General features: G+C 44.7%; 2 protein-coding genes across 2 annotated transcripts in view; one reads left to right on the top strand and one right to left on the bottom strand.

The window, feature by feature from the left end:
- The first annotated feature begins 303 nt into the window (after nucleotides 1–303).
- On the top strand, nucleotides 304–21,026 carry LOC120566095. The gene is made up of 5 exons (XM_039812349.1): nucleotides 304–2,226; nucleotides 12,019–12,206; nucleotides 15,909–16,053; nucleotides 17,180–17,485; nucleotides 20,477–21,026. The coding sequence occupies exons 1-5, from the start codon at nucleotides 637–639 to the stop codon at nucleotides 20,633–20,635; spliced, it is 2,388 nt and encodes a 795-aa protein (XP_039668283.1). The 5' UTR covers nucleotides 304–636; the 3' UTR covers nucleotides 20,636–21,026.
- The window catches only part of LOC120566096 (transcription initiation factor TFIID subunit 4-like), a 37,186-nt gene continuing 27,872 nt past the window's right edge, over nucleotides 12,096–21,409 (bottom strand). Inside the window, exon 16 of the mRNA XM_039812351.1 lies at nucleotides 12,096–12,196. Coding sequence (XP_039668285.1) covers nucleotides 12,185–12,196 — 12 coding nt within the window. The 3' untranslated portion in view covers nucleotides 12,096–12,184. The remainder of the gene's footprint in view (nucleotides 12,197–21,409) is intronic.

The raw sequence follows: 21,409 nt of genomic DNA, 5'->3' as shown, positions 1-21,409 counted from the left end.
CACATGTGGAAAGCTCCTTTATGTGTTCTAGTTCCAGTTCTACTATTTTTATAGCCATCAGATTGCATCATAAGTCCCAAGCTGAATACCCATACAGTAAGTTCACTCACACAAACAAGCCAATATCATGCATATGTAACTTATGCTAAACAGACAAATAATACTGAATACTGACTGCATGTAGTCTTCCTCTGTGTCTTTATGCAAATAGTTTAATATGAGTTGAGGTACCAAATGGGAAATAATCTACCTGAACTCAGTCCCCTAGTTAATCTGCTGAATGGATGTGTGTAGCTTGTGTCTTTTTTCATACAGTCCTACTCATCATATTATGTATCAAAGTGATTTAGAAGCGAAACTAGCACTGTCTGTTTGGCTGAAGATGATGATACTGGAGGTGACGCTCGTGCAGTGCTGTTCCCCACCACATCACACTGCTGGTCCAATATGCAGTCCAATACTGCAGCCTTTTCGGCAGGGAGCGCGCTTCCAAATCTACCCTCCCGCTGCGCTCGCTCCCCGTGCCTTAAAAAGCCGCGTGCACGGCTGAAGGTCACTTAAACACAAAAGGCTTTCAGCGCTGCGGTCCAATATAGCGCATGCGCGCTGCCGGAGGACTGCTTCACAGACCGCAATATGGCGAGAATGCCTGGCAGCGGAGACACGGAGCAGGAGCAGCTGAGCTGCCCCGACAGGAGCGGGGAGGAGGAGGGGGGGGAGGAGGAGGATGAAGAGGAGATCCAGGAGGTCCAGATCACCGGGGAGGAAGAGGACGAGGAGTCCGACAGAGATGGTGCGGAGCTGGAGTGGGAGTCAGGGGGCACGGTGCTGGACTCCAGCGGTTCCTCCGCGGAGATGCAGGCGGTCCTTATGCGGAGTATGGACCGGGGAGAGAAGGAGGAGGGAGAGTCGGAGCCGTGCAGCGGCAGCATGCCCGCCGGGATGGAGTCTCACCTGGAGGGAGAGCTGCAGCGGTCGGAGAGGAACAGGCTGAGCGAGAACACGCGCCTTGCCACCCGGTACGCGGTGAGGATCTTCCGGGAGTACCTCAGCGAGAAAGCCCAAAGTCCAGACTTTGAAACTCTGGACAAGGACGCGCTGTGCGCGGTGCTGCGCTCCTTTTACGCGGAGGCGCGCTCCAAGAGTGGGCAGCTGTACAGCAAGTCGTCCCTCATCAGCATCCGGAGCTCCCTGAACCGGTACCTGAACGAGCCGCCCTACTGCCGCACCCTGGACCTCACCAAGGACCCGGAGCTGCGCAGCGCCAACCTGACCCTGGCCGCGGTCATCCGGCGGCTGGAGGAGCAGGGCGCCGGGCCCGTGGTGCAGAAGCAGGCCATCACGCGCTCGGACCTGCGGAAACTTTACGAGTCCTCTGTGTTCAACAGCGACACGCCGTTCGGGCTGCTCAACAAAGTCTGGTTCGAGACCTGCATGTATTTCTGCACCCGGGGCCGCGAGAACCAGCGGGAGCTGGAGGAGGACTCGTTCGGCCTGGCGGTGGACGAGGACGGGAGAAAGTTTGTCTACTTTAAAGCTCTGGGGCCGTACCACAAGTCCCGCTCCGCCGCCTGGACCAAGAAGCGTCCGGACGCAGACGAGGACACCCTGCCGCGGATGTACGAGACGGGCTCGGAGCAGTGTCCGTACGCCAGCTTCGTTCGCTACGTGTCCAAACGGAACCCGCTGTGCGGGGCGTTCTTCCAGCGGCCCCGGGACCACTGCTGCGCGAGCGACGTGACGTGGTACGAGAACAAAGCCATCGGGAAGAACCTGTTGGGCACCAGGATGCAGATGTTGTCGCGCGCCGCCAAGCTCTCCAAGACCTACACCAACCATTGCATCGGCGCCGTCTCCATAGCAACGCTCAACAGCATCGTGGGCGTCGCGGGCTCCAGGCCGACGACGACGCTCTGCGTTGCCTCGGAAACGGGAAACGGCCACGCGCCGTCCCACCTGCAGCTTGTGATCCCGTACCTCCGGCGGGTGACCGAGGTCGCGGACGTGAAGCCGCCGCGGACAGCGATACACACAGAAACAGCAGACAGGGTCCGCTCCGAGGAGGACCCGGGGGCTCCGTACGCCAAGAGGCTGTGCGTTCGCCCCGGGACACGCGCGCCATCGCCTATGGAGCGGAAGGAGAGCGAGCCGGAGCCTGCCAGAGCCCCGGAGTCCCACAGTCTTCCGCAGCCCGGTGTGCGCTCCCCGGCCGCTGTGTCCACACAGGTAACAGAGGACACGTGATCGTTTCTCTTCTCCAGCAGCCTGTGTGTTAACAGCTCGTGCGTAAAATCCGCCGCAGCGTGCCTCAGCAGCGCGTGAGTAACATACTGCGCACAGAAAGTTTTTTTTAATGACAAATGAAGGTCTTACAAAAGTTCTGGAGATGTCCACACTCCACCTCTATTTTAAAGGAGGACGTATTCTGTAGCCGATAAATAAACTCCTTTATTTTACAGATTCTTCCTATTTGTAAAAAACACAAAAAGATCCAAAAATTACAAAAAACAGACTGTGAGTTTACATGTCTATGGTAAAAGAACATGAAAAACCCATAACTGTGAAAAACCATAGCATTTCCATTAAAAAAAAAATTATTAATAAAAATGTTAAAATACATTTGCAAATATATAAAAAATTTACAAATATGTATCTTTTATTTAATAGATTAAACTGTTAGATTCAAGTTAAATACTGTAAATGAATGTCTTAAATTAGATCAAATTAGTGAATAAAAATTAGTAAATGTAAAATTTAAGCTACAAACTAGTTTAATTTAGGAAAATTACTGTATTTTTTACAAGAAAGTTATTTTACGTTACTTCACAGATTTTTTTTTTTACAGTTTTGTATCAAATTGTTATAGAAATAATTAAAGGCGATAAGCCTAGTAGTAGTATTTTACATGTTTATACGTTTTAAAAGATCAATTTGTGAATTAGTTTACCCATGTTTAGTGGAAAACTACAGTGGACAATTGGCACACTACTGACCATACATAGCCTACTGATAACGGTTGTTAACACATTTAAAGCCTCTATGTGTAAAATTTGTAAATGTTCAACTTGTGCTTTCACAGCCATTTAAAATATGCCATAATCACTTAAACATGTTACAGTACATTAACTTTAAAGGTGTTCTAAGCGATGTCACGCGTTTTTTAGGCTACAAATCTTTTTGTCACATACAGCAAACATCTCCTCACTATCCGCTAGCTGCCTGTCCCCTGAACACACCGTAAAAAAAGCACGGTCTCTGTAGACAGCCCAGGCTCAAAAACTAACTGCGCCAACCTGCACCACCAAACATAACACACAGTGTTCCAGCCAATAACTGACAAGAAGGAGCTGGTTGAGCCAAACACCGCAGCAGCGTTAGCACGTAGGCTACTTCCACAACGCGCGTTTATGTTGTTTTTTTTCAGGAAGGGAGGGGGAGGGGACGGGATGAGGAGGAGGGAGGGGCGAGCTAGCCTCCGTTTTGTTTGACAATACTTTGAACGTCAACAAGAAGTGACTTCACCCAACATTGCTTAGAGCACCTTTAAAGGGGTGATAGAATGCAAAACTGATTTTACCCTGTCATAGTTGAATAACGACAGTTCGGTGGGTAAATAGGACATACATAGAAGCTCAAAATCCCATTGACACCCCTTTACTATGAAAATCTCATTCCGCTGAAAACGGGCGAATCCCAACAAAGCTAGTTGCTTGCGTAAGCATCTCAAAATCCGGAACCTTTGTCACAGCCGTGGGTGAGAACGGTCACGCCCCAACATTTACATAGGCTACACAACTGACCTGAGATCAGGTAGTTTTCTGAATCTAGGTCACGCAGATCTCTGCTATTCCATTACAAAATTCACTTCTGAAACTTTTTTATGCGAGAAATCAACCATATAAAGCTCAAATATGGACCGCTTTACGAAAATGGATGGCTAATTGCAAATGTTGTCCGACTGTGTGTCGGAGTTTAGCGCCGGTGCTGCCTGGGTTGCTACATCGCCGCCCTGCCTGTCCTCCGTCACAGACCCCGGCCTGCTGTGAGCTCGATTGAGCTCGGCCGGCGGCCCGGTGCTCAATACCCGCGCAAACTCACCCTTTCCTGGGTGACTGGAACTACCACACACCGCTGCCCTGACAGAGCTCCAGGGCCTGCATCTCGCTGTTCTCCCTCCCCTCTTCCTACTACCGGTGAGTGACTGAGAGTGCGGTCAGCGAGCTTGTTACGCCCGCAATCTTTTACCGCAGCCCGCAGGTTCCAGTTAATCTTATAATGGGTATGTGTGTTGAGTTATTTAAACAAACAATCGGGGAAATAAACGCCTCTTGTCCGCGAGTCTCATTGATAAGCCGCGGTGAGATGGAATCCATCAATGAGAGCTAGCTAGCCTCCTCCTAACTCTGACATTCACAAAAATACATTCAATTGAAATCCGAAATCGGACAAGTGTTAGCTAAGCTTTGTAAGACCTTGAGGAACCTGTAATATTCATGCCGTGACGAAATTCAAACTGTAAATATACTTTAGTTATGCGAAAGTGAGCTAGCTGCGGTATTTCCCCATTGTAATGAATGGGACATATAGCAAGCAGCTGCACGTCCTACAAAGACGCCTCACGTTTATAAAAATGTCTTAAAATCAAATCGGACACAACGGTTAGCTTTATAAGACATTGGGGAATGATGTTATATAAGTGGCGTGACGAAATTCAAACCGTAAATATATTATAGTTATGCCGGCAGCTGGCCGCGGAGCCCCGTAGTGCAGTATCCACAAAGGGTGACTTTGCGCTGGGTATGGAGCCCAGCAGGCTGCCGCTTTCTCGTCAGACTGTGTGGAGCTCATAAAGTCCGACACGTCTTACCAAATTTGCAATTAGCCATCAAATTTTGTAAAACGGCCCATATTTGAGATTTACATAGTTGATTTCTCGCTTAAAAAAGTCTCAGAAGTGAATTTGGTAATGAAACATTGCAGTGTCTGGAATATGAGATTCTGTCGCTTCTCTAATGTGTGTGTATTGGGGATTCGCTCAACCAATCAGCAAGCGTCTCTAATGTGTGCGTATGGCAATTCGCTCAACCAATCAGCACGCGTCCCTAATGTGTGCGTATGGCAAGTCGCTCAACCAATCAGCGCGCAGCTCATCTAAATATTCATGACCATACCATATTTGGAAGAAAAGCTCTTGTTACAAATAGGGCCAAAACACAGGGATGCATAAGGGCCAATAAAATATCAACCAGGCCATTTTCAGCCCAACCAATGTTACATACCCCATTAGGAGACCATAAGGAACAGTGTGAAATACCCTATATAATCATTCTATCACCCCTTTAAAGCTGCACTAATAGATATTTTGTTTTAACAGTGTATTTAGAGACTACCTGGTGAACACAGTGGAGCATTTAGCATTTAGCAGCTAAAGAGACAGATATACCCTCAGGAGTTGGTGGAGACAGAAACAGCTAAAGGAGAGAGAATATTGGACAGACATTCATCAGGTGGACATGACTCTAAATCAATGCTAATGTTGTCTGCTGGATGGATAAATAGGCAAAAGTTTGTTAATATGTTTGCCCAAAAATCTTTATAAAGCGATATTATGTCATGTTTTCAGCTTGTTCCCCAAGAGGGCAGGGAAAAAATGGTGTTAATGAAAAGTTATGGTGCTGGGTGGGCAAAAAAAAAACAGAACCGTTCAGAGAATAACTCAACCAGAGTTCAGGTCAAGGACTTGAGATCTGATCTTGCAAGATAAGGCCAATTTATGCTTCTGCGTTAATCGATGCTGTGTGTATGTAGCTATGTGGACATACAGATCCCCCCCGACTCATTTCTGGGTTTTCTTTCTCCATAAACAACATGAAATCAAGGAGAGGGTTAACTTTTCCTGCTCCATATTTCCCACTGTGGTCAGAAAGAACAGGGGAGACACTTGTCACTCGCTCTGCCACCCCCACCCACACACACACACACACACAGCTATTCTCTTCAAGAGATCGACACACACACCAACGCACAAGTATAAACTGCAGGCCACTTACGTAGGCTACGGTGAAAGATATGCGCGGAGCCTCCACAGAAGCATAAATCCCGCTTTATAGAGTTGAACATTAGACAATGAATAACTGAACAGGTTTGAAGAGAGCAGTTTGGCACACCAGTCTAGAAGACCGTTGTTCTCAGGCTGTCAGGCACTGGCCTCCGACCAGCCGGGCCATTTGCTTCTGTCTGAGCCTAACGCTTTGCCTCTTCCCAGGCACCTGGCATTGTAAAGTAGTCCACAAGGCAATCTGGAATAGCTGGTGCTCTGACAGAGCAAAGACATATCTATGTGTTAGGCAGACTGTCATTGTGTTTCTTTACTTCCTGTCAGGATCCTGACATTATCCTGCAGTCCTGGGCTGCCTGGGAGTTATCATTCTGAATAATCAGCACTTCTCTAAAAACACATACTGAACCTAGTGGGTCAGGCCTGCCAGCCGGATCCCAGGATGTCACAGGCTTAAAGTGATGGTTCGGAGTAATTCACCCTAGGGTCCTTTGCACCATGACCTCGAGCCAAACACCCCCCCAGAAGCTTTTTTCACCTGGGTCTAACATTGGGAGAGTTAGAGTACGTTATCAGCTTAACAGCTGATAGGCGGACGGGAGCCGACGCTTAGTATGTTGTAAGTTACCCCTAATAACGCCGGAAATGATACCAAACGTCTACAAGTAGGTACAAATAGGTGTGCACTCAGTAAAAGCGATGGATTGAAGTTTGTAGCACCAGAAGTTTATGTAAATAACACTTGCCTGCTGGCTTCTTCTTCTCTGCTGTTGTTTGTTACAGCTAGTAAGATGCTAGGGGGACGCTCTACAAATTACAACACCCGAAAAGAGATGCAACAAAATATATTTTTAATTTAACTTTTTTTTTTTTTTTTTTTTTTTATAAGTGCTGTAGTATAACTAACAGGAGACAAGTAATAATTGAGGTAAGTTTGGAGACATTACCTTATTTAATCATTCAATTAATAAATATTTTTGTTGTATCTCTTGTCGGTAGTAATTTGTAGACTCGGCACTAAGCACTCCGTCTAACTGCAGGTAGCAGCAGCAGCAGCAGAGAGCTGAAGAGAGCAGGCAAGTGTTCATAAACTTCGGTGTACTTACAAACTTTCCAATCCATCGTTTTATGAGAGCATAACCTATATGTACTAGGGTAGACGTTGGTATCATTTCGGGCATTATTAGGTGGGGTAACTTACAAGATACAAACGTGGGTCCATTAGCCCCTGCGCTAAGCTATTCAGCTGATAACGCTACACTACGCTAACTCTCCCAATGTTAGACCCAGGTGAAAAAAGCTTCTGAGGGGGTGTTTGGCTCGAGGTCATGGTGCAAAGGACCCTAGGGTGAATTACTCCGAACCATCACTTTAAGTGTGATTGGCTCCTTGCAGAGGGAAGCCTTACCTGTCAGACTGTATTGGTGGAACAGCAGTCCTATAGGCCTGGAAAAATATATAACCCAAAATAAAATACTATATCAATGGGGTATATTATTAGACCCCAGTAATTTATGCTAATGAGGTACTTAGAGTTAGCCTCGTGAGACCGTCCTCATCTCGCGAGCTCCAGTTTTCTACTCGTAGATCAGTCTGTCATCTTGAGATAGAGAAAATTTGGAGCCGTTCAACCGACAAACAACCGACCAATCAGCGTTGGTTTTGAGGCGGGTTTAGGTGTGACGCAACGAGAAGCGACTGTTAGTCTAAACAACATGGCAGCTTCCACGGATGAGATGAGCGTAGCTATCGCGTAAGTTTTATCCGAATTAGAAAGTATTCCTTCATTGAAAGAAGAGCAAAAAACAGCACTGGAGGCTTTTCTCTGAGGAAAAGATGTTTTTGTTCTTCTCCCGGTTTCAGGAAGAGTTTGATCTGATTGGTTGAGTTGGCCCATCTATCACCAACATAGGTGGTGATAGACAGATGGTTTATCCAATCAGTTAACCAGTATTTTCGCCCCTTCCCAAAAGTTTTCCAACAGAAAGTTCCCAGATGGATATGCCAAGCAAATGCGAAGCAATCCATCTGGCGGAGTCAGGTTAAGTTAGAGTTGCAGTGATGGTTTTATTTGGCCACTTGGGGGCAACAGAACAAGGTGTAAACCAAACACAAGATTAACATATTATAACCTTTTAAAGTTGCAAAAACTTGCCTCGTTTTACACATCCAGCAGACATGAAGCAACATTAGCAAACTATTTGGGTCGTGTCTCTGCTCACCTGATGAATGTCAATCCAATATTCTCTATAGTCTCTGGCTGCTAAATGCTCCACTACGTCCACCAGTTCTCCTCTAGCTGTGTCTGTCTGCTGTTTGCTACCAAGCAGGTGGTGTACAACGGCTTCATGAACGAGCCGCCTTCTTCTGCCGGAAATGAGATTAATGAGAGCTGTGAGACTGAAGCGAAAACAGTTGAGGGGCATAAAACCAAAACAAATTTGAAAGTTCTCTTTGTACTACATACTCACAACAAATGGACCTGCGCACACAATTCTGAAAACTTGAAGGTCATATTTAACCCTTGTGTTGTTTGTTTTTTCCAACGTTATAAATTGTTAAATTTTTCTTCTACACATTTTCAGTGCTTATTTCTACGTCCCATATTTTCTGATATAAAACAAAAATTGAAAACGGGTCAATGTCACCCGAAGTCAACACAAGCGTTAAAACAACAAGCCTCCAGACTGCTAAACTCTGCGCACAAATTGTATAATTTAGCACACTTTGTTCACCTCGAGAACACTGGCCTTCAAAATTGCCACACCCTACTTACCGATTGGTCTTACTCACGTCTCACCTGTTCAAACTCAAAACACTCCAATCGTGTGTCGGAGCGGGAAAGAGGCCTAAGGGGACCTCTGCTGTGTTGGGGGTGCCGGATGAAGTTTATTTTTATTGTTTGTGGGCCTACGAAACAGTCAGCTGAACATAAATATGTGCTTCGTTACCTGTTTGTTTGGATTAATTTCACCCACAGTCTACCCTTTTCCACCGAGGCAGAGCTGGTGCTGGTTCGGAGCCAGAGCCTAGTTTCAAATCGGTTCTTTGTTTTTCGACCACCAAAGCACCAGCTCCGAACCAGTAAAAGTGGTTCTTAAAGCGTAACTCTTGCCAAAATGTAACTTAGGGTCTTTTTGTGAATGTACCCGAGTCAAACTTTCGTTTAAAAGCATATTTAGGATGGAAAGTGTCACTTTTAAGATTTACCGTATTCTTGTTTTTCGGTCAAATGGCCTATTGAATGGGAGTGCTAGGGTCACTTTTATGCTAGCCTCAAAATAGCTATTTTTAAAACACTGAGAAGACTTGACACAACATGGAACTTTGCTCGAAGTATCACCAGGGGCTCTACACATGAACAACACCGATGCACAAGGGATATACTAAATATGTGGCTACTTGTTTTGATATCGACTCGATTTGACTGCCGAGGTGGTAGTGGCCGGAAACAACAAGAGCTACGGTGAGTTGGTCAAAGCCTTTCTTTTTAGTAAACTCTGGGTACACAAAGAATGTTGTCAACGCTCTCGTTAAGGTGTAGTGCCCCTGGTGATAATTCGAGCAAAGTCTCATGTTGTGTAGAGCCTTCTCAGTGTTTTAAAAATAGCTATTTTGAGGCTAGCATAAAAGTGCCCCTAGCACTCCCATTCAAAAGGCCATTTGACCGAAAAACAAGAATACGGTAAATCTTAAAAGTGACGCTTCCATCCTAAATATGCTTTTAAACGAATGTTTGACTCGGGTACATTCACAAAAAGACGCTAGGTTGCATTTTGGCAACCTAGTTACGCTTTAACACTTTAAGTAGCACCAAATCATCACTGGGCCAGAAGTAAGAACTGCTTCCGTCAGCGGCTGGGGGCGGGGTTACCGTGACCAACAAGATGAACAGAAACTTGCGACCGCTATTTCTGAATTAGCAGATAAACACGATGGACGTGATTAAACAACAACAGCAGTGGTCAGAGGAGGAAACAAGCTGCTCTCTTGCACTATGAAGGCGAGCCGCGCGAACACGTTGGATCCGCCGAGTTTGGATGCCGATGTAGGTCCGCAAAGCCATGAACATCCATAGCAAAGCAACGTCCACCATTGTTGATGGTGTGTTTGTTGCTGGGAAAGATGAGACGTATACAGTGACGTAAGACCTGGCTCTGTGCCGGCTCTTTAGCCTGTGGAAAAGCAAACCGGAGGCTTTGTCAGTCGAACCAACTCCGAACCAGCACCTGGTTCTTGTCGGTGGAAAAGGGGTATGACTAAACATGATCCTACTGTAGTGGATCCGATTTATCTTATCAGTGTAACTACTGTGAGTTCTGCTAAAAAAGATTAAAAAAATAGGTGTGACTCTGAGAAGCTGGGTTGGGAGTTTATTGGCTAGAAAGATGGGCTTTGTATCCTTTGCTGATACAATGATTGTGTCAGTGCATTATTTATGATATAATTACAGTATTGCAACCTATTTTGGAACAGAAAACAAAACAAAAATTCTACACATTTTCTATTCACATTTTGAATATGCAACATGACCTACATGAACACCAGTATTTTAGTGTTTTAAATGTATTGCAGTAGTGTTTAAGTGATGCTCTGTAAGCGATATGGTATCGTTTTGGTGAATAAAAAAAAGAGTTAAGAGTTTATGGAGTTTTGACAAAATTATTAACTCTTTTCAGTTTTGTGTTTAGAGTTTATACATGCAGCAAACATGTTTAAACAATTTGTGAAATCTTTCTTATAAAAATGGGACTGTACATCTGTGAAAACGTCTAAGTGATTATAGTATTTTTTAATGACGCTGTTGGCACAAGTAGGGAAATAAATCCCTGTCAAAACCGGCACCACCAAAGTAAGGGTTTTTCAAATCCTGCACATAGAGCCTTAACAGTGTGAAAACGAAAACAATTGTTGAAAGAAATTAAAGGCTTTGTAGAGCAGAGGCGGAATGCAGAGTTGGTGAGAGTTTTCTGTGTGTTTGTCACATTTACACTTTTCACATTATACATAGTTAATATGAAAATGTTTGATTAGTGCAGCTGAATCTGATGTATCAGTGGTGAGGGGCATTTGCTGATGCTTTCTTCACATAAGTTTATGTCTCCACCACGTTGGTATAATAATAATGTAGCCTATATTTAAATTGTGCACTAACACCAACTGATGTGGGATGATTTGGTCAGTTGTGACTTAGTCTCAGCGCTGTGGAGTAATATCTGGCTGGCTGCACGAGTTAAAATTCTGGTATAGGGGAAAAAAATGCTCCGTTTGTATTTCTTTAAACCAAATCGCAATTGCCTTGAGCGGCGCTAAGGCAAAATAGATAGCAGAGATGGCAGAAAGGGAAGAGAAAGCCCGACATCCCGCACAGATAGACGCACCGTATGTCAAGCTTTATACACGCTCTGTACATCCGGTAAGACAGACCAGTTGGGACTCCGCTCTAGACATTTTGCCTATGATCTCTAAAGTAAGTACAATAGTTTTTACTGGATGGTATTTATTGGGGATTTAAATGTCTGACTGGCCTCTTGACATCTGACAGCCACACTATTGCTACTATTACCACTGCCAGTATACTAATTTGGGCTGGGCGATATGGAGAAAATCAAATATCACAATGTTTTTGACCAAATACCTCGATATTGATACCGCAACGATATTGTAGAGTTGACTATTGGTGCTTTCACAAAATATTTAAACAATGAGATTTTTGATAATCATCTGTAATGTGGATATAATGACTAAGTGGGTAAAGGCAAATTATAGAACAGTTACAACAGTCTAAGTAAGTTCAGAAAATGACATCACTTTACTGTAATGCAGCCTTTAAAACCAGGAAAAGACAACAACTATGCCATATTACGATATCCAAAATCTAAGACGATAATACTAATAGTACTATAATTATATACTGGTACTACCACTGTGTGTGTGTGTGTGTGTGTTTTGTGTCGCAGGACAGCTGTGGCAGCAGCAGTACGTCCAGTCAGCAGCCGGTCTCCGTGTCTCCTGCGTCTCCTCTGGGCTCCGCCGGCATCCCCACACCAGCCCAGCTCACCAAAACCACCGCGCCTGTCCACATCGATGTAGGAGGACACATGTACACCAGCAGCCTGGCCACCCTTACAAAGTACCCTGAGTCACGGTGAGAGAGACACACAGCCACTATGAAATAAACTCTAACATACCTTTAACTCCTGAAAAAAACAAGGAACAACTGATTTTAATACAAGGTGTTTGTTATAGTATATGTTATTATGGTAGTCATCCCTAAATTGTCCCTTAATTTAAAAAGGCAAAATTATTCATTTGAAATATATGAGAAATATGAGTTTTTCATCAAGGTTTGTATTTGTCTTTACAATTACATTGTGGGTCTGAAATATTTTCAAATGTAAATTAATTACTCTTAAGGGGCTCTTAAGGCCCTCACACACCAACCTGACGGCCGACCGTCAGACTGATCAGTCGGCTCCCCGAGGTCCAAAAAGTGCCTCGGAACACACCGAAGCGACGCCGACTTGAGCATACGTTATGCGCGTGCGCAAGACGTAATACGTCTCCATAACAGCTGGCAGCACTAAAATGAAAACCGGAAATGACAAACGTGTCACGTGGGTCTGGCTTCTCCAGCCGGCCATAATGGCGGCTCGTTCACTGAAACGTGTTTCTGAAAACAGTTGAAGCGAGAAATAGGCCATGCAGTTGCTGAATCTGTCTTCATTTCAGATCGACAAAGGTCAGTTTAAAAGATTTTCGTCAGATTTTGAGAGGCGTTCGTCCCGCTCATCCTGCTCGTCATTTCCGGTTTAGCACTCCACCAATCAGATTGGTCACTGAGTCCAACTGCCCGCCCTCCGACTCAACATGTCAAATCGGCCAAAATGAAGACAGACGGCCCGTCCGACGGACGACGGCACGGAACACACCGAACAGACTCGAGTCACTGACTTCGCCAGACTGTCCGATGGCCGATTTCTGTTGGTGTGTCAGGGCCATTAGGCCCCGATCAGACAGAGCGCGTTTTAGCAGCCTCAGCAGCTTTTTGTAAAGTGTTTTGCTGGCTGCTTTTGCGTCGCTGAGCGAGTCACATTTTTCAGCTTTGTGCGCCTTTTTGCAGCAGCACCCTGAGCGCCTAACCTGACGCGCCAGATGGTTTGTTAACAAAAAAAACATGTGAGAAGACATCTTTGGAAATTGTTTTGAAAGGGCAGGCACTTTCAAAAAATACCTGGCAGGTGATTGGATGAACCATCAGTCTATCACGTCCGCCATTGTTGTTTCGAAGGAAAAGTCGCGGCCGTCACACACACCGAAAACACGCTGTAGCTGCCATTAGCTCCTCACCGTACGCCAATTGGTTCTGACCGCTGTTGTTCAGACACAAACGCATTACTAAAAGCCTGACTGGATGGATTTTCATGTGATATGATCCTGCAAGAATCAAGCTGCTGTGCAAGGTAACGAGTTGAAGATTAAACAGAAAAAACGCCCAACGTCATTTAACACAACAAAATAGCGGTTGGCTAAAGACTGGTGATTCACTGGTTACCTAGCAAGGATAACCCCAAAAAAAACAAGACATTGATCCGATTTTGGCATCTTTAACTTAAAAAGGCGCTTAAGGAATCTTCATGAAGCATTTTAAATGGTGGAATGAACTCCCCATTGACATCAGGACAGCAGAAACCCTACATGTCTTCCGCCCCAGAGACTGAAAATTCTTTCTTTCATATTGTCTGTAAATGTAACAGTTGAAGTTAGGTGATCTACTTTTTGGGTTGTAGCCATAGACTGTATATTAATGGACAGAGCATGTGTGATGTCATCCATTGGTTTGTGGAGATCTGCTATCAGTCGTCGAGTTTGCCGTTACGGGCGCAGCCATCCTGGTTGCGGATGTGATGATTTTAGACGAGAGGGAGGAGTGAGGGAGGAGCCCTTACACTCTACGTTACGTTACACACTTTCACTGGCAATCACATCATAGCCACAGCCTAAAACACACGCTTTATCGCCGATTTTAAAATCAACGAGACCATAATTCCAAATATTTACATAATTCTGTGTTGCAGAAGACTTAAAACTAGCGATTGAGACCATAAACTCATTATGAAAATGTTTACTGAGGTAATACATCAAGTGAGAAGTTGGTCACTTTCTCATAGACTTCTGCAGAAACCGAACTCCTTTTGCAACCGCACGTGTCGCCCCTGCTGGAATTCAAACAGAAAGCAGGTTTAAGGCACTTCCGCATTTGCAGCACTTCGCCAAACCGGATGCGTTGTCCATTAATATTAACAGTCTATGGTTGTAGCTAGTGACGGACCAATGAAGCGCTTCCTTGATTTAATAAAAAAAAAAAGGCTCATAATAAATAAAATGGTTCATGAAGCTTCATGAGGCTTCATTTGGTCATCACTAATTTGAAGCTAGCCTTTAAAGTTACCTATGCATGTACTGCAAGTAAAGTGGGAAGCTGTTAGACAGATTTCATTTCTGATAGCAGACCTGGTAGTGACAGCCCCAGGCAGAGAGAGAAAATGACCCATATTTCCACCATCCACTGATGTCACAATACAGCAGTGGGTGATGGGAGGTTAAGGCTGCTGCTGCATAACTTATACCTAATACATTCAAATAAGATTGGAAAGTGTACTTTTTCTAAAAGGGAACTTATTATGCTTTTCTGTATTTTCTGCCAAATCTATAACATTACAATGCCAGATTTTTAAAGTAAAACAGGGCCAAAGCTTCAAATAATGAGGTAAACGTAGTTCAGAGAAATCCCTGTGAGCAAAATCCTCAGATTTCTCACTGTGCTGAACGCTCCGCTTTCAACGGGTTTTTTTTCTACTCTCGGTTCCGTGTTGCGTAACTCGGAGCTGGGTTGCTAAGATTGGTCATCTGCTCCAGGCAGGCTACTGAAGCGTTTGTTTTAGGCTAACGTTACTGCAGTGTTTATTGTCACAAGTACTGTAGCTACTTGCTAATGCCAGAGAAGCTGTAATCTTGGAAACCAGTGTTGTTCATTGTTTAAATGCCTTTTTTGACAGTATAAAGTGCTGCTATACTATATTACTGTGCACTGCTAACTATAGTAGCTGCATGCTAACGGAAGGGAAAACTGTAATCTTGGCTGCCAAGGTTGTTAATTTCTCCCTGATTTCGGGTCACATTACTGCTGAATCACGTCCCGTGGTGTAGCATTTGGTTTAGAAGCTTTCATTGGTGTTTTTCACGGTACAAAGTCCTGCTATATACACTCCGTTCAAGCCACCGATTGTAAGGAGACAGCAACAGAAGCACTGATACAGAAAGCTGACCAATTTTCGGGAGGGGGGCTTAAAGAGACAGGCGCTTCATGGCATGGGCAGTATGAGAAAAATATAAAGTGTTTTTTGAACATCAAAGCATGTAAACAAGTTCTAGTAGAACACAAAATACAAGTATGAACTTGAAAATGCTAAATAATAGTTCCCCTTTAAATCTGTCAACAAGGTCTGAACATTGAGCTGCTGCAGAGCTCTTTTCGGCCGGATGGCCTTCACCTTCCTCTTTCTTTGTGTTGGCGTTCTAAACTCCGGTGGATTTATGAGGACTATGGTTAACTGCTCCTCAGATCTCTGCAGGGTAAATCCAGACAGCTAGCTAGACTATCTGTCCAATCTGAGTTTTCTGTTGCACGACTAAAACAACTTTTGAACGTACACATGTTCCACTAAAACAAGTTCCTTCCCGAGGCTATTTTGCAGAGGCAGAGTTGCTTGGCCCCAAGACGATGGGATTGGTTTTTGGTTAGTATTTGAAGAGGCCTATCTGATTCTGTCTCCATTGTTTCTGGCAGGATCGGCCGTCTGTTTGATGGAACGGAGCCCATCGTGTTGGACAGTCTTAAGCAGCACTACTTCATTGATCGAGACGGCCCCATGTTCCGATACATACTTAACTTCCTCCGGACCTCGAAACTCCTCCTCCCTGATGACTTCAAAGTGAGTGTGTGTGTCTAAAACATTGATCAGGTACAGCCACAGTTTTATCACTGCAGCGTGTCTGAACAGTCCCAAATCACAGGGAAACACATGAAGAGTCCAGACTGTCAGAGGAAGGCTTTTAACATGTTTACTAATAACTTCTGTTAATACATTCCATATGTATACACTTTTTTAATAACACACCGCTAGCCTCGCTTAGCACAGATCCTGAAAGTAACCGGCTCCGACTAGCCAACTGCTCCAAAGCCAACATTTTCCCATTGTTATATGTTGTGATTTGTATAGTCACAGCGTGTACAAATAACGTCACATGAGACACAGCCATCTTCTGACCCTATATATACACTGGGAACTATATTCTCAGAAAGGCGAAGCACTGCTACTCTCTGCTCCTCACCACGGGGCTTCTCAGGTGCTGCAAGCAAATCACTCCGCCCAAGTAGCAGAAGCAGCAGTGCTTCACCTTTCTGAGAATATAGTTCCCAGTATGTAAACGGTTAGAAGATGGCTGTGTCTCATGTGACGTTATTTGTACACGCTGTGACTATACAAATCACAACATGTAAATAGGAAAATGTTGGCATTATTTATATATATACTTATTGGGAGCAGTAGGCTAGTTGGAGCCGGTTACCTCCAGGATCTGTGCTAAGCTAGGCCAACGGTGGGTGCGTCAGACAGAGTTACGACACACACGGAGATGAGAAGGCTATGTATGGACTTATCTAACTCTGGGGGATTACGTGAATAAGCTAAAGTCCCAATAAGTCGGCATGTTCCTTTAAATCATAAAGCACAACTAAACTAACAGTGGGATGTGTGATTAGTGAGTTCAGTAAGATGAGTGGATGCATGAATGAAAGAATGAGTAGCGTTGTATGGTGCAGCAAAACCAACCTAACAGCAACCAAGGCGAGGATGAGGACGAGTCAGTGAGGAGAGACCACAACTGAATCCAAGAGGCCACAGAGCCCAGGATCTGCCACTCTACTGACAAACCTCTGCCACGGCCACCTGCAGTACCTGCAAGAAAAGCAGCCATACAAACAAAGTGTGTGTGTGTGTGTGTGTGTGTGTGTGTGTGTGTGTGTGTGTGTGTGTGTGTGTGTGTATATGTTTGCAGGAATACTCCATGCTGTATGAAGAGGCCACTTTCTTCCAGCTGACTCCCCTGCAGGCCGAGCTCCAGCGCTGGAGGACCGAGCAGGAATGCGGGGGTGTGTGTCCGCAGTGCGAGTGCGTCGCGATTCACGTGGCTCCGGAGCTCGGCGAGAGGATCGGCGTGAGCGCCCGCTGGGCCGTGATCCAGGAAGTCTTTCCTGAGGTCAGAGACGTCATGTCCAATTCCCTGAACACCAGCTGGACCCAGGACTCCACACACATCACTCGCTTCCCACTCAACGGCTACTGCCACCTCAACTCTGTCCAGGTACAACACACACACACTCTGGGTTCAAATGGCCAACCCTTCAACACCAACGTTTGGAAGGGATCAGACAGTAGCGGCTGGACTGTCAGGATTCTCCGTCAGCATATTTAGGCACCATTCATTTAAGTTCAATTTATAGTGTCAAATCACAATAGGAGATCTCGGGAAACATCACAGAGCGGGTCTAGACCACACTTTATAATTTACAAAGATCCAAACATGCCCCACCCCCCCCAACAATATTCAGTCAGAACCCTGTAATATATAGAACATGTTGACAATCAGCCAACGACTTTCTTGTGCGGAGATAAATTGATAGTTGACACATTTCGTTCCTGTTTGTCTGCCTAGCTGTGTCTCAGGGGAAATATCAGTCAGGCAGAGATACAGAGAGAGGAACAGAGGACAAACTCACAACTCACATCATGTCCCCATGATGTTCACTTCAGTAGGAAGGGGGGTGGGAGAAACTAATGGACTACTTCTGAAGTAGTTGATGTTTCAGGCTATGTGAGATGGATTTTACCCAGAGAAAATGAAGAGTGACCCTGGGCCCCAGGGCCTCTTCCTCAGCCAATATTTAGAAGAGGTAGATTTGACAACCCACTCCCCAAAAAAAGTAAAAAGTAATCGTTAAGGGGGCTCAAAACAAGCGCAGGAAACAAGAACTGTGTCTACTTTGCTTCATCGCGGAGAGGGGGGGGGGGGTTAAAGAACACAACAGAAGTGTGCAAAATAAAGATAGATTCATGTAGATTTAAACTTTGGAGCTTCTGGCTTTAACAAGGTCTCATTTTCTAACAGATGCGTTGTTGAGATGTACATGATTCCTAAAAAGAAAAACATCCCAGAACACATGATATTTTGAAAAATAATAATACTGAATAATAATTTCCTTAACGTAAATAAAGACATTTGCACCATAAATTGTTGCATACAAATTCACCAGAATGCAGGAAATAGTAGTATAGTAGGTGTTTGATGCTTAATATTTGATGGTGCGTGCTGCTACTTTCATTTTACACAGTGATTTTATAAGCCTATTATTTTACACACACACACACACACACACACACACACACACACACACACACACACACACACACACACACACACACACACACACACACACACACTGTCAGCTGTCTTTCCTGCATTTGGCAGCTGTGTCAACATGGCATCATGACTTTGCGTAAACATACACGCCACGTGGCGTCTTATCGCGAGAACATGCCGTACTATCGCGAGAACAGCAAAAAAATATATTTTAAACAAGGTTGGGTTTAGGAAAAGAACATTGGGAAAGGCTTTAGTAACAAAAAAAACGACAAAAGCAAAATGGTGACAAACATCACACGCTTAGGAAAACAATCAACGGTTGGGTTTAGGAAAGAAATATTGGGGAAGGCTTAAAAAAAAAAAAATCCCCAAAAACAACCAACAGTTGACAAACGCCATATGCAGAACACGATCCCAGCTCTCCTGGGTGAAAGTCCTGTGTTTTACCCATCCGCCACCCATACTACTCGCTATGGCAAAAATTCACAAGTAATGTAGGTCAATGGCGGCCGAACGGCGTTGATAAACACGCTATAAAGCGATTATGCGTCTTGATAACACGCGAAAACGGCATACAAATTGGCGTGTCATACATACGCCACTTTATGAGATCAGTCTGGCTGTGTTGCTTCTCACCCAGGTTATGTGTTTAACTTCTGCGTATTTGTCTAACATTATAGTTTGCTCTGGGTTGATAATCATGATCGTGTGACCGCTTACTGGCAATTTCCACCGGTTGCGGAACGGCGGCGTTCTAACTGCGTCCCAGTTCCAGTAATCCGCAGCAGATACGCAGAGCTTCTATTTTTGCCGGACGCCGGAGAGCTCCGCAGCAATTCAGCACACGGCAGATCGTGTGGGACAGGAAGTCGAGCACAGAAACAAAATAAAACATCCGGTTAATTTTCAAAATAAAATACACCGAGCTCACGGCGGATCATATTTCCCTGCACTACACCTTGAAAACACAGCACAGAGCTGTTTCCCCTCTACTCCTCTGGATGGAAACTAACTGGTGTTGGTTTTGTGGTTTTATACTACGTGAATTTGCGAGATCTCGTGGGTCCTCGTGACTTCAGCTGTCAGTCCTGGCCGCAGCCATTCCGCAACAAACTCGGACCCGGTGGGTATTGACGGACGGCGGAGCACGGAGCAGTCGTCGATACTAAGTGAACGATAACCAAAAGATATCCTGGGTATTCTCAACTCGCTTCGTGGTCCAGGCCTCTGGTGGGACTCATGCAATGGTAGCTCCTCAGTGTGTACTAATGGAGGGCACGAACATGGTCAAAATCTGCACATAGTGGCTGCATCCGAAAGTCCACACTAACACGCTATTTAGTAGCTAAAACAGTATGTGAGATTGTTTTGTATGTCCGAAACCTAATTATGAAACCAAAAGTACGCGAATTGCATACTATTTCCGGTAAAATGTTACAGTATGCAATTCTGGACACTACGCCGGCATAAATATCCCACAATGCAATGTGGTAGTAACGACAACGATCATAACAGACAAACGGACAGAAACCTAGGAGCTCTGTAACCTCAATAACGCTCTAATTTATATTTCTACAACTGTTGGTCTAGTTATTCACCTCTTTCAGTAATTTAAGCGTTATCTGGCGATGATGCTAGAGTGGGGGTCGGCAAAGGTTACCATGGTTACGTTTCTCCATCAGCAAGGAGGCTCTTAGGGCGTGACGTTGAAATGACACCTTAAAAGATCCACACTGCTGTTTATTTACACAAAAGTATGCCTAAGCATACATATTGAGTATGTAGCGCAGAGGATGCGATTTCGGACGCAACCAAATGCTTTAAATTGATCTATGAAATGTTTAACAAGCTCCATCTTTTTTTCCAAGCTGTACTCTAGACTGGAGAAAACGTCTCCATGTGATGGTGTCCGGTTTGTGTGTGTGACTGCAGGTGCTGGAGCGGTTCCAGCAGAGAGGGTTCTGGATCACGGCTTCGTGCGGCGGTGGAGCGGACTCGTCCCAGTTTAGTGAATACATTCTCCGGAGGGAGGGCCGAGGCAGCCGACAACCCCCCACCCTCATCCAAATAAAACAGGAACTCATGGACTGAACTCACGGAAGTGGCCCCTTTTGCACACACATCAGCAACTGTGAGAACAGATTCACTTTGAGCAGACATGAATACACAGAATCTCTTACGCCGCAGTGTAAATACGCTACATAGGTGACTGAGATGTTATCTTCTTTAATACTTAAAGGGAAACTACCATTTGTTTCAACCTGAACCCTATTTTCTGATGTTTTTGTGTCTAAGTGACTGATGGGAACAACAATTTTGACTTTGGCCCAGAATTAAGCAAGGTCGCTGCAGTCGGCAGCGGCAAAACAAGCTACGATGTAAGTTAATAGGGCAGTTGTGCAGCATTTACATTTGTGCTCGTTTTGCCATTGACAGGCTCAGATTAATATTCTAAGTGTCTGACAACATTATGGAAAGGATTTCTGAGGAGGTCGACCTTTCTGTTATAGAGATTTTTTAAACATAAAAACATCCGCGAAATTGCATTCACTAAAGCCACCAGACCATGTAAATAAACTGTAATTTTAGCATCGTAAAATACACTTTGTTCAAAGTTGACAGAAACAAAATGAAACTATTAAAAAGCCGTTTTGGGTCGTCTTTCCACTTTTCCAACCATAACGAATCTAGTTTTGGTTGAAATAAACACACAGTTTACCGATTTACATGTGAAAATATGTTGGCTCTATACACACTAAACGTGTTTTTTTTGTTTGTTTTTTAAATGGAGTCTAGTGGGTTTGGCGCTAGCCGCTAGCAACCTCAGAGCGGTTTCTGGTTAAACAGAAAGGTCTCAAAGAGGTT

This window comes from Perca fluviatilis, chromosome 9, assembly GCF_010015445.1.
Source record: "Perca fluviatilis chromosome 9, GENO_Pfluv_1.0, whole genome shotgun sequence".
Taxonomy (NCBI): domain Eukaryota; kingdom Metazoa; phylum Chordata; class Actinopteri; order Perciformes; family Percidae; genus Perca; species Perca fluviatilis.
Note: the sequence above shows the minus strand (reverse complement) of the source record. Positions and strands in the feature narration are given on the sequence as shown.

Coding starts and splice junctions, on each gene's coding strand:
- LOC120566095 (XM_039812349.1), top strand. CDS start 637: ATGGCGAGAATGCCTGGCAGCGGAGACACGGAGCAGGAGCAGCTGAGC. Junction 12,207..15,908: donor ACAAAGTACCCTGAGTCACG/GTGAGAGAGACA, acceptor TGTTTCTGGCAG/GATCGGCCGTCTGTTTGATG. Junction 17,486..20,476: donor GCCACCTCAACTCTGTCCAG/GTACAACACACA, acceptor GTGTGACTGCAG/GTGCTGGAGCGGTTCCAGCA.